The following is a 12,349-nucleotide window of genomic DNA, read 5'->3' on the forward strand; positions in this document are numbered from 1 at the left end:
TTAAATGTGAAACCCAAGCAGCATTGTTTGCTATGGGAAAGGATGGCGGTACTGTTTGAAACCATTCCCACATGTTATGAAGGTGGAAGAAGCCAACCCCGTATACCAAAAGGCTTACCATGGCTGCCTAGAAATTGAATTCTGTTGCCCAGCCGTGTGTGATGTGCCACCATACCAGCAGGCACTCAATATAAAAGGCAAAATGTGACCTTGTACCTAAAGCACATGTGCTGTGAATTGCTTGATTCACTGTGAAAGTCTCCCTTTTGTTCTCAGAAAGGTATCACATTAAATTTTACTCTCCCTTTTTATCTCCCCCCAAGTGCAAATTTTTCTATGCTCCCCCTACCATCTCCAACCCTGAGGTTATCGCAGATCAGAAGGTGAAAAAAAGCACGTGTAATGACATGTTTTCAGAGCTCATGCAGTCCTCCTACATTGACAGGGCACAGCTTAACGCATGGAGGCATGCAGTGGCAGAGACCAGTAAAGCATTAAGTGAGCACAAAGAGCAGAGGCAGGAGGCAATACTGAGGCTAATGGGGGAGCAAATGGACATGATGAAGCGTCTGTTGGAGCTGCAGGAAAGCCAACAAAAGCACAGACCCCCGCTGCATCCATTATATAACTGCCTGCCCTCCTCCCCAACTTCCATATCCTTCTCACCCAGATGCCCAAGAACGTGGGGGTGGGAGGCTCCAAGCACCCAGCCAATCCACTCCAGAGGAGGGCCCAAGCAACAGAAGGCTGTCATTTGAACAGTTTTGATTTGTAGTGTGGCTACAATAAACCATGTGGCCTTGTCATTCCCTCCTCCTGCACCCCAGCCCACCCGAACTACCTTGTCACGAATCTCACTTTTTTTTAATTAATAAAGAAATTATTGTATGGTTTCAAAACAATAGTTACTTTATTTCCTTTGCCAGCTGTGATCAAAGGGGGAGGGTGGTTGGCTTACAGGGAATTAAAATCAACAAAGGGGGCCGGTTTGCAGCAACGACACACATACAGCTGTCACACCGTAGCCTGGCCAGTCATGAAACTGGTTTTCAAAGCCTCTCTGATGCACAGCGCGCCTAGCTGCGCTCTTCTAATAGTCTTGGTGTCTGGCTGCTCAAAATTGGCCACCAGGTGATTTGCCTCAACCTCCCACCCCGCCATAAACATCTCCCCCTTACTCACAGATATTAAGGAGCATACAGCAAGCAGCAATAACAATGGGAATGTTGGTTGCTCTGAAGTCTAACCTAGTCAGCAAACAGCGCTAGTGAGCTTTTAAACATCCAAAGGCACATTCTACCACCATTCTGTACTTGCTCAGACTATAGTTGAACTGCTCCTTACTACTGTCCAGGCTGCCTGTGTACAGCTTCATGAGCCATGGCATTAAGGGGGAGGCTGGGACCCCAAGGATAACTATTGGCATTTCAACATCCCCAGCGGTTACTGGAGTAAGTCCCTTCTCGCAACTGTTCAAACAGCCCTGAGTTCCTAAGATGCGAGTGCCATGCACGGCCATCCCACATCGATGTTGGTGAAACCCCCCTTGTGATCCACCAGTGCTTGCAGCACCAGTGAGAAGTACCCCTTGCCGATATCATACTGGTTGGCAAGGTGGTCTGGTGCCAAGATAAGGATATGCGTTCCATCTATCACCCCACCACCGTTAGGGAACCCCACTGCAGCAAGCCATCCACTATGACCTGCACATTTCCCAGAGTCACTACCCTTGATAGCAGAATATCAGTGATTGCATTGGCTACTTGGATCACAGCAGTCCCCACAGTAGATTTGCCCACTCCAAATTGATTCCCGACTGACAAGCTTCCACAGGGCTATCGCCACTTGCTTCTCAACGGTCAGGGCAGCTCTCATCTTGGTATTCCTGTGCTTCAGGGTGCGGAAAAGCAACTCACAAAGATCAAGAAAAGTGGCCTTACGCATGCGAAACTTCGCAGCCACTGGGAATCATCCCATACCTGCAACACTATGAGATCCCACCAGTCTGTGCTTGTTTGCCGGGCCCAGAATCAGCATTCCACTGTATCAACCAGCCCCACTGCCACCATGATGTCCTACTTGCCACAGCCCATGCTTTCAGGAACGTGTGTCCATGTCCTCCTCACAATCGTCCTCATGCTGGCGTCTCTTAGCCCAGAACTGCACATACTCCAGGATAATGCGCAAGGTGTTTACAATGCTCACAACAGCAGTGGTGAGCTGAGCGGGCTCCATGCTTGCTGTGCTATGGCGTCTGCACAGGTAACTCAGGAAAAGAGGCACGAAACGATTGTCTGCCATTGCTTTTACGGAGGGAGGGGCGACTGACTACATGTACCCAAAACCACCCTCAACAATGTTTTTGCCCAGGCATTCGGAGCTTAACCCAGAATTCCAACGGGCTGCGGAGACTGCAGAAACTGTGGGATAGCTACCCACAGTGCACCGCTCCGTAAGTCCACAGCATTGAGGACGCACTCTGACTTAATACGCTTGGGGGGACATACACAATCGACTGTATAAAATCAATTTCTAAAAATCGACCTAATTTCGTAGTGTAGACATACCCTTAGAGATGTTATGTAAAAGAATCAGCAAAACTTAAAGATAGCCTGGATGCAAGGAACTAATTAGAGGTCTAAATCAAAGATGATGCCCAGGTTATAGGCCCGAGTGACAGATCGGATGGCAGTGTTTTTCATGGTGATCAAAAAAAGAAGCTGGAGGTGAAGATTTAGAACTCTGTTTTAACAGTTTAATCATTTATAGTCTCCTCATGTTTTCAATATTATCTTGACAACCAAAGTAACGAAGCATAGATTCTGAAATTCACTTCTGTTCCAATGAATAATGGCACAGATATGGACTACACAAGACCCTGTCCAATTTCAGTTTAAATATCCTCTGCAAGAGGTTAATGAAAATTGAATACTTCCTTCAGTACAGTAGATATAAAAGATTTACACAAATTCACAGATATACTATTTTAAAGAATTATATCTTATCTTTAGGGAGATCATGATGTACAGATTGGAGAGTGCAGTATGATTTAGTGTTCTGTAGTGTTATTTGTCAACCTAAGTTAAAACTCCAGCTGTAATGTATTTCAAAGAGGAGATATAAACTGTACCCTTACCATGATTTGATACCACATTATCTGAGCACTTCAGAGTGCTCAACTCTCAGCTTCTGCCTGAGCACGAAAGAGCAGTCTGGCTTCACCCAAAGTTAGCTGCTATGGTGGAATAAGGAGGTCTGCTAGCATGATGGTTACCAGCTCTATTTTTAGTGTGCTTATCACAGAAATGTCTAAACACTGAAAATTGCAGTGACATTAATATTTGTACACTGATAATGTACTCACAGGATGAAGCTCCCCTATAATGAATGTCTCAGACAGTGTTCTGGCATCTGTGGAATGGCCGACATCTTCAAAGCTTTCAGTAGCATCTCCTCCAGCTTGTTCCCTTAGGACTTCTTCACCACCTGGATGCTGTGAGAGAATAAAAAATTCAGAACTCATACACCGTTACTGAAAATCTAGTATTTTCCAGAAGTCACAGAAGGTGGAAGGATTTTTCAGATGTCAAACTGAACGGGGAGACTTTGGCAAACCAGTAAAGTGACTGAAACCACTATGGATTATTGCTAAAAAGCAGCCAAGTCAGCAAGCTGTAAATTGGCCATTCAGCACTCTGTTTGACCAAGGCAGGAGGGGAGGGGGTTTTGGGTGCCACAGAACAGGCAGCTTGACCCCGTGTCCTTCCTGATAAGAACTGTGTTGAAGTTGCTGATACATGCATTTTAGAAGAGCAGGATGTGCCCCAGGGATGCCTATTGGGGCCTCAAGGCTGCAAACTCTGGTTAATCGATAATCAGAAGGAATCTCTTGCTTGACCATTGAAAATGCTTACTTAATAAGTTTTCTTTAAGGGACATGTCATTCTATTACTAATGTATAAATAAGGGGAGAAAGTTTGAGGTAGTTGAATTCTTTTTGGACTCTCTCTCTGGATACATCTTGCAGCCCCACTGACAGACGGAAGATTTGGCCACCGGAAGCCTGCCGCTGTGTCACTTGAGAGGCACACTCAGCTTTGCTAATTATCAAGGGTTGGGGGTGTTTTACTAACCTGTTGAGGACATGTGTAAGTGTTTGAGACTAAGTAAAGTTTAGCTTTAAGTGAAAGCACTCGTGTTGTCCTGTTTGTGCCAGCCATCTATCGGTGGGACGGCCCTGTCTCCCCCGATTTATTTCCTGACACCACCTCGCACAGAGTAAAAGTTACCAAGAGCTTTGGGTTGAAAGAACCCTGGGTAACAAAACCAGACTTTAATTATGAAAAAAAATGTGTTGGGCATGTTCTAAAGGATATTCAGTTTTCTTAAATATTTTAAAAAGAGCCCCATGGTTTACACACAGTGAAAATAAAATCCTTTCCCTTATTTTTTCCCCCCAATTCCCTTTTGCAAAACTGATTTCTTGCCTACATTCTAAACTATAATTTTTTCATTCAAAACTTCCACTTGGAGGACTACAATTGCTAGAAGCAGCATCTGACATTCCTGACAGAATTAGTCAAGGCATGACAGAAAGTTAAATACATAAGCAAATTAACTTTAAACAATGCTACAACACTTTTCCTACATAGGGATTATTTACACTTCTTATGACAGCTGAAACAAATCCTACCATACTACATGATATGGACTTCAATAATGAGGGCAACAAATGAGTTTTTATTTTATTAAAGCTTTATATATCTTTAGAGTCTCCCTAGTATCTGTAAACCAAAACTAGAAACCTTGCTTTTGAAAATGTTACCTAATAACTCTTATAGCTACACATAATGTAACGCAAAGGAATGCTGGCATTCAAAATGATTACATCTGCTCAATTCTCTCTGAGAATGTGGTTTCACAGCCATATTTTCTTTATGAAAAAAATCTGCTACTGCTGTGTATAAGAGCTATCAAATGCACTAATCATGAAAAAGAGAAGAGTATTCGCTTCTTCGTTATTTCTGAGAACTATAATCAGTACAAGTCAGACCAGTGAGATTTCAGCTGACAGAATCCAAGAACAGCAAGGCAGCGTTAATCTGAAATGCACAATTGATGACACTGTTTTAAAAGCAAAATCAGCGCTCCGGTAAGATGTCCACAGGTTACAGGAGAATGAAGCCTTCTACTTATTCATAAGATAGAAGTAGCAGAGCCAAAAGCAATACAAGCTTCCTCTCACTTTTCATTTGAACTATACTGGATGTACCACAGGGTTGGAAAGAGAACGAGGAGAACTGTTCTCACAACATCCATTCAACACTTCTCTGCCGATATGGCCAAGTGGACTTGTATGTAATTGATAATTAAGTTACACTGAACCCAAATCATAAAGCAGTAAACTAACTGAAAACCTCATCCTATTACCACTCCCCTAAACCAGCCAGTATCTAGGACTAGGGCCCTACCAAATTTACGGCCATGAAAAATACATCACAGACCGTGAAATCTGTTCTCCCCAGTGAAGTCTGTATAGTATAAGGTAAAAGTACAAAAAAAGACCAGATTTCACAGGGGAGACCAGCTTTTCTCAAACTGGGGGTCCTGACCCAAAAGTGGTTTGTGCAGGGATTGCAAGGTTATTGTAGGGGAGTCAGGGTATTGCCACCCTTACTTCTGCACTGCCTTCAGAGCTGGGTGGTGAGAGATCAGTGGCTGCTGACAAGGAGCCCAGCCTCGAAGGCAGCAGTGTAGAAGTAAGGGTAGCAACAACATATCATGCCATCCTTACTTCTGTGCCGCTGCCTTCAGAGCTGAGCTCCCAGCCAGCAGTTGCTGCTCTCTGGCCGCCCAGCTCTGAAGGCAGCGCCGCCACTAGCAGCGGTACAGAAGGAGTCTCCCTTGGACTCAAGGAGTCATTTGGGCTCTCAAAACTAGCGAACATTGACAATTTCAGCCTTAATCTCTTTATGTCTTAGTTCCCCAACTATTAAATGGGGGTAATACACCTAATTTCACTGAAGTGTTGTGAAGTTTAATTAACGTCTGCATAGTAGTCAGATCCTATGATCAGAGCACCAGAAAAATGCCTATGAGGAAATTATTTTTGAAATCAGCAGAGTTTAGGTGATGTGCACTAATTAAAGCCAGAGGCCAAACATTGAATGGGAAGGACAGAAATATGGCACAACAAGCCAGTCACAGAATGAGGCAGGGATGCTGTGAAAAAAATAGTATGTAATCATGTACCATAATGCAAACACACTAGGGAGCCAAATTAAAGTTACATAGGCAATCTAACCTTCAAGCGTTTTACTTGGCAAGCACAATGTTTTTAATGTAGATTCGGGGATATAATTGTATATTATATATAAGTATGAATTAATAAAAATTAGTGGCAGACACGTTTCCTCCTGTTATCCAAGTTCAGCCATGCCTGAGCCACGATGGACAGAAAGGCCCTATAGTTGAAGCACAGGAAAAAAAGCTCCGTTTACACACTTGAGCTGCTCTGAACTGTGTGTACAGGCATTATAGCCTACTGCCCCTGCCCATCTTCTGAAGTTAAGAAAATAATCCCTGCTCACTCTTACCACAAGGAAATAGTTGCTGCTACCAGAGTTTCAAGTAGCGTGGCAGTGCCAAAATGCCCATAAATTGTACTAATTCTCATTATTTTAAATATGTTTATTGTGTAACCTTAGAAGTTCTTTTAAGTCCGATCTATGCTTATCCACAATGACTAAGCAAAAGAGGGAGAGGCTAAACAAGTGCAAAGAGTAAAGATTACGCTTAGCAACTGAGCCAAAAAAGGTTAATAGAGGGTATGCAGAAGAGAGATTACACAAGGCAGATGAGGCACTCGTTACAAATCTGCCCATGAATCAGTTTTGATAACTATGTGGTGAAAGGCCAGGACAAAGGTCTTAATTGAGCACTAAACTTGACTACCTTTAAAATGTACAGTATGTTTAACAAACTGAATCAACAGAACCTGTTGGACAGCAAAGTTACTTGCATAACAAAAAAGTATTCAGAAAGGGTTAATCCAGCTTTAAAGAAATGCTTTGAGTATTTTTACATATACTATGCTTGGAAATAAATAGCCCCCAAATAGAAGAGAAAGCCACTTCAGACAAACATTGTTTCAGAAAACATGAATAGTATTATATCAGCCATTAAGTGAATACATGCTTTCTTGAGAAAGAGGGAAGGAAACAATTAAACTAATTATCTGCTCAAGATATCACCAAATAATAAAAGGAAATGAAAATATGCTGGCTCTTAACCAATTAGGAGCATGTATATTTATATCCACACATCGGGTCTGATCCAAAGCATGCTGAAGTTAGTGGAAAGACTTCTTAGACTCTAAAAGTAGGATCTCTTATCCACAGCAAGTAACTTAGGCCTTGTCTACATTTAAAAGGGTTTGCCAATACAGATACAATGGAACAGCCCTCCCTAGTAGAGAGACAGCTGATACTAGCCAAAGAGTTCTTTTGCTGGTATAGTTTGAGCCACTTCCCCAAATGTAATAAGTTACACCAGCAAATGGAATTTTTTGCCAGTAGAATTGCATCTACCCCGGTCATAAACATAAAGGGAAGGGTAAACCCCTTTAAAATCCCTCCTGGCCAGAGGAAAACTCCTCTCACCTGTAAAGGGTTAAGAAGCTAAAGGTAACCTCACTGGCACCTGACCAAAATGACCAATGAGGAGACAAGATACTTTCAAAAGCTGGGAGGAGGGAGAGAAACAAAGGGTCTCTGTCTGTCTATATGCTGTTTTTGCTGGGGATAGACCAGGAATGAAGTCTTAGAACTTTTAGTAAGTAATCTAGCTAGTTATGTGTTAGATTATGATTTCTTTAAATGGCTGAGAAAAGAATTGTGCTGAATAGAATAACTATTTCTGTCTGTGTATCTTTTTTGTAACTTAAGGTTTTGCCTAGAGGGATTCTCTATGTTTTTGAATCTAATTACCCTGTAAGGTATCTACCATCCTGATTTTACAGAGGGGATTTCTTTACTTCTATTTACTCCTATTTCTATTAGGAGTCTTCTTGTAAGAAAACTGAATGCTTTTTCATTGTTCTCAGATACAAGGGTTTGGGTCTGTGGTCACCTATGCAAATTGGTGAGGCTTTTTATCCAACATTTCCCAAGAAAGGGGGGGGGGGTGCAAGTGTTGGGAGGATTGTTCATTGTTAAGATCCAAGGGTCTGGGTCTGTAGTCACCAAGGCAAATTGGTGAGGCTTTTTACCAAACCTTGTCCAGGAAGTGGGGTGCAAGGTTTTGGGAAGTATTTGGGGGGGGGGGGGGGGGAGACATTTCCAAACAGCTCTTCCCCAGTAACCAGTATTTGTTTGGTGGTGGTAGCGGCCAATCCAAGGACAAAGGGTGGAATATTTTGTACCTTGGGGAAGTTTTTGACCTAAGCTGGTAAAGATAAGCTTAGGAGGTTTTCATGCAGGTCCCCACATCTGTACCCTAGCGTTCAGAGTGGGGAAGGAACCTTGACAACCCCCATTAGGGTTGTAATTTTTTCACACTACTGACAGCTATGCTGGTAAAACTTAACAGTAAATCAAAACTTCAGATAGTCATACATACTTGCCAGCCATACAGTAGACTAAATACACAACCCAATGATTTCTTTGTACCTTGACCTGTTAAACATTTATTAAATATAAATGATGTTTCAAAACTTTACATGTCAGTGAAGGTCTTCCCATTTATCTTACTCATTAAATGGACAAACTCACATACCTACAAACATCCCCACTGAAGTGCTCAGTGCTCTGTAGAAGACAAAAAAAGAAAAATAATACTGTACTACACCCTCTTAAATGAAAGTGAGAAATGTAAGAACTAGTCAATGGAGATTAGGCTTGAAAGAAATGACTTTTCCATTACAAAGTCATCAAAAGTCAAGTTTCCAAGTTGGGTGAAAATTCTTAGTTTACCTTAATAGCTTAATGCAGGGATCAGCAATCTTTGGCACGTGGCCCACTCGGGTAAGCCCCCTGGCGGGCGGGGCTGGTTTGTTTACCTGCCACATCCGCAGGTTCAGCAGATCGCGGCTCCCACTGGCCATGGTTCGCCGTTCCAGGCCAATGGGGGCTGCGGAGAGCAGCAGCCAGCATGTCCTTCGGAACGTGCCGCTCTGATATTACTAAAAAAGAAAAGGATGATTTGTGGCACCTTAAGAGACTAACAAATTTATCTGAGCATAAGCTTTCGTGAGCTACTGCTCACTTCATCGGATGCATTCAGTGGAAAAGCTGTAGGTCACGAACGCCTATGCTCAAATAAATTTGTTAGACTCCAAGGTGCCACAAGTTCTCCTTTTCTTTTTGCGGATACAGATTAACACGGCTGCTTCTCTGAAATCTGATATTACTAATTTCAGTAGCTCCATGAAATCTCTTCACCCACAGCATTTTGTCGTCAGTTACACATGGGCCTTGTCTGCACAAGCAAGTATGATGGCCATCGTTCACCACAGGTGCAGTTCCACTTGTGATAGCAACAGCAGTAGCTACATTATAGGCAGGTCTCATGTACTCACCACATCTAAGCCTATTCAGATTTATGCTACTTTAATACAACCCCCATCCCCAACGGGGCAAAGATTTGTAGATTAACAAGGCTTGGGTTCTATGTATCATCTAAATTGCAGAGCAGATAATTTTTTCTCCTCTAATCTTTTAGTTGATAGTATTTTAAATGTTACCTTCAACAGCAGATAAACCCTTCTTCACACAGAATATGACTCAGTACTCTGTTAAAGGTTACTAATGAACACATGGAACTCAATCCTGTACTTTTGTAAGCCTGAGCATTTTACTTTGCAAGCGTCACATACTTTTATATAGTCCTTAAGTGTCTTTTAAGCCCCCACGTTTCAAATCATAACAATCAGAGTTCTCTATGGCTGTCTCTACACTAGTATGTGTCTCACCAGTAATGCATCACTCATACAGTGGACACTACTGTAGACATATGACTTGAGCATTTCACATAAATGGTGGCGAAGACAACTACCTTCTGTCTACGCTACAGCTTCTACCAGTAAAGCTGCACCAGCAGTTAGTTAAAGCTACAGGTACTTTGCTGATACAGACTAACAGGGCTAACACTCTGAAACCAGGTACCTTTGTTCTGACAAAACCTTAGAGTACTCGTGCTTTAAATACTTGTGCTTCAGGACATAAGCAATTTAAATTCCAAAGCAGGGTTTTGAAATAATTGGAGGCCTCAGTTCTACAGACCCGCATATTCTGAGCCAAAGTCTATTCAAAGTTACAGTAAATTTGGAATAACTCCCTTGAATTAACTGAAGCCACACCTGTACATATTTTGAATAGCAGAGCAAAATTTTGATCATATATAAATTGAATACTTCACAGTGAATGAACCAAGGATACAAGATGAATGCATTGCCAAATTAGATAATTTCATTTTAAAATCATAATTAAGAAGATTCTTTCAAAAAATTGGTTAGGGAATTTGTACAGTACACAATTGCTCTCTTCATTGCTGCTTTATTAAGTTATTGGAAACAATGTCAATTATGCACCATCACATTCATTCCTAAATAAGTCAGGGGCTCTGAAAAAAGAAAAGGAGTACTTGTGGCACCTTAGAAAGACTAACCAATTTATCTGAGCATAAGCTTTCATGGCTACATCCGATGAAGTGAGCTGTAGCTCATGAAAGTTTATGCTCAAATAAATTGGTTAGTCTCTAAGGTGCCACAAGTACTCCTTTTTGCAAATACAGACTAATAGGGCTGCTACTCTGAAACCTGAAAAAAGAAAAGTGATCATGTAGTTAAAGATTACTCTAACACAAGCCTACAAGCTTAACTGTTGGCAGTTAGTGAGTGAGCATTAACTTTATCACATTAACATTCTCTTAAATGTAACTTTTCCATGCTGTTTAAAGGGACTTTTAAAGGGAAAAAAGGCAGACAGCATTAAAACGCACAGAGTGAAACCAGAGGATATCATATGCCCTAGACATCAAGTTTTCAACACGTCAGGTTTTCAGGAGGATGACTGTGACGTTTTGGGGACTCGTGTGTTGAAACCAGCACGGTCCCGGGCTTCGGAGAGCATGCGCTTAACTGCACAAAGAATTAGGCAAGGTTATGTTTTTGACCTCTCTACCCCGGCGAGCCGACAAACCTATCGCCCTTTCCCCCTCAGAGGGCTTGAAGACGCTTTCTAGCAAACGCTGCACAAGAACCAACTGCAATTGTCAAGCCCTCCTAACTTGTCCAAACCAACAGCCTCAAAAGCAACGCTGAGCAGCAACTGCCCCAGTCTAGCCCCTCCTGATCCTCCTCCACACACCGGGTACTTCTTCAAACTGATGTAAAGGGATATCCCCACGTGCTCCCAACGGGGGGACCGCACCCTTCCCCCTACGGGGGGACGCAACCATCTTTGCTCCGGCGCTGACCCCAGAGGCCTACGCGTCAGCGGGACGTTACGATACAGGTGGTCAGAAGTTTCGCCCCTACCCCCCGTCCCCGGCTTGCGAGTGCCCAGCCCGCCCCCAGCACCCCACCCTCCGCCTCGGGATTTAAACTCTCCAGCAGCCCGGGCGAGCGCCGCCGCCTGCCGATCCCAGCGCGCCCCGGATCCGGCACTCGCCTCCTCCAGGAACTTGGTGAGGTCGTAGATGCGGTGGTGCAGGAGGATCCAGGTGCTTTGGCTGTGGTTGTGCGCCTGGATCTCCTCCAGCCGGTAGTAACGGCCCCGCCAGGCCTCGCAGGCACCCGCCGCCATCGCCCCTGCTCAGCAGCAGCGTGCGCGCGCGCGCCCCCCCCCCAACTTCTAGCGGCGGCGGCGGAGTGACTCTCCCCCCCCCCCTCAGCCCGTCTCGGGGCAGTCTTGTCACCCCGCGCGCAAGCTGATTGGATCTCCGGCAGCGCCCGGCCTATCGGAGCCCGTCTCCCCCGCCTTTCCCCGCCGGCCCCTCATTGGTCGAACGATGAATTACAGGCTTTTCCCAGTACTACGGGCTGTTTTCTCCTTTAATTCTAAGAAACTGTTGCGTCGCCGTTTGGTTACAACAGGGGCGGGGAAGGGACACAGTCTCGCGCCCTCCGACCAACCCTCCCCCCCCCGCCCCCAGCGGGCCGTCATCGACCTCGGGGTCACGTGCGGCTGCGAGAGGGAAACGCCCTAAGCAGTACCTAAGACTCTGAGCCCCGCCCCCTTCCCATTCGGCCCTTCCCCCCACTTCCAGCTGACACCTGCCCACGCTGCTGTGTCCGGCAGAGTCCTGTTTTTCACTTCCTCCAAAGGACCCCTCCCCTGGGGAGACCAGA

At 44.2% G+C, this 12,349-nt stretch overlaps 1 protein-coding gene across 1 annotated transcript in view; it reads right to left on the reverse strand.

Moving 5' to 3' along the window:
• CYB5A (cytochrome b5 type A) overlaps nucleotides 1-11,862 on the reverse strand; it is a 28,479-nt gene extending 16,617 nt beyond the window's left edge. The window contains exons 1-2 of the mRNA XM_084621281.1: nucleotides 11,670-11,862; nucleotides 3,365-3,493 (exon numbers count right to left, since the gene is read on the reverse strand). Of these exons, the coding sequence (XP_084477407.1) occupies nucleotides 3,365-3,493; nucleotides 11,670-11,804 (264 nt within the window). The 5' untranslated portion in view covers nucleotides 11,805-11,862. The remainder of the gene's footprint in view (nucleotides 1-3,364; nucleotides 3,494-11,669) is intronic.
• Nucleotides 11,863-12,349: the final 487 nt, after the last annotated feature.

The sequence above is a fragment of the Lepidochelys olivacea genome (assembly GCF_965140295.1).
Source record: "Lepidochelys olivacea isolate rLepOli2 genome assembly, chromosome: 2".
Taxonomy (NCBI): Eukaryota; Metazoa; Chordata; order Testudines; family Cheloniidae; genus Lepidochelys; species Lepidochelys olivacea.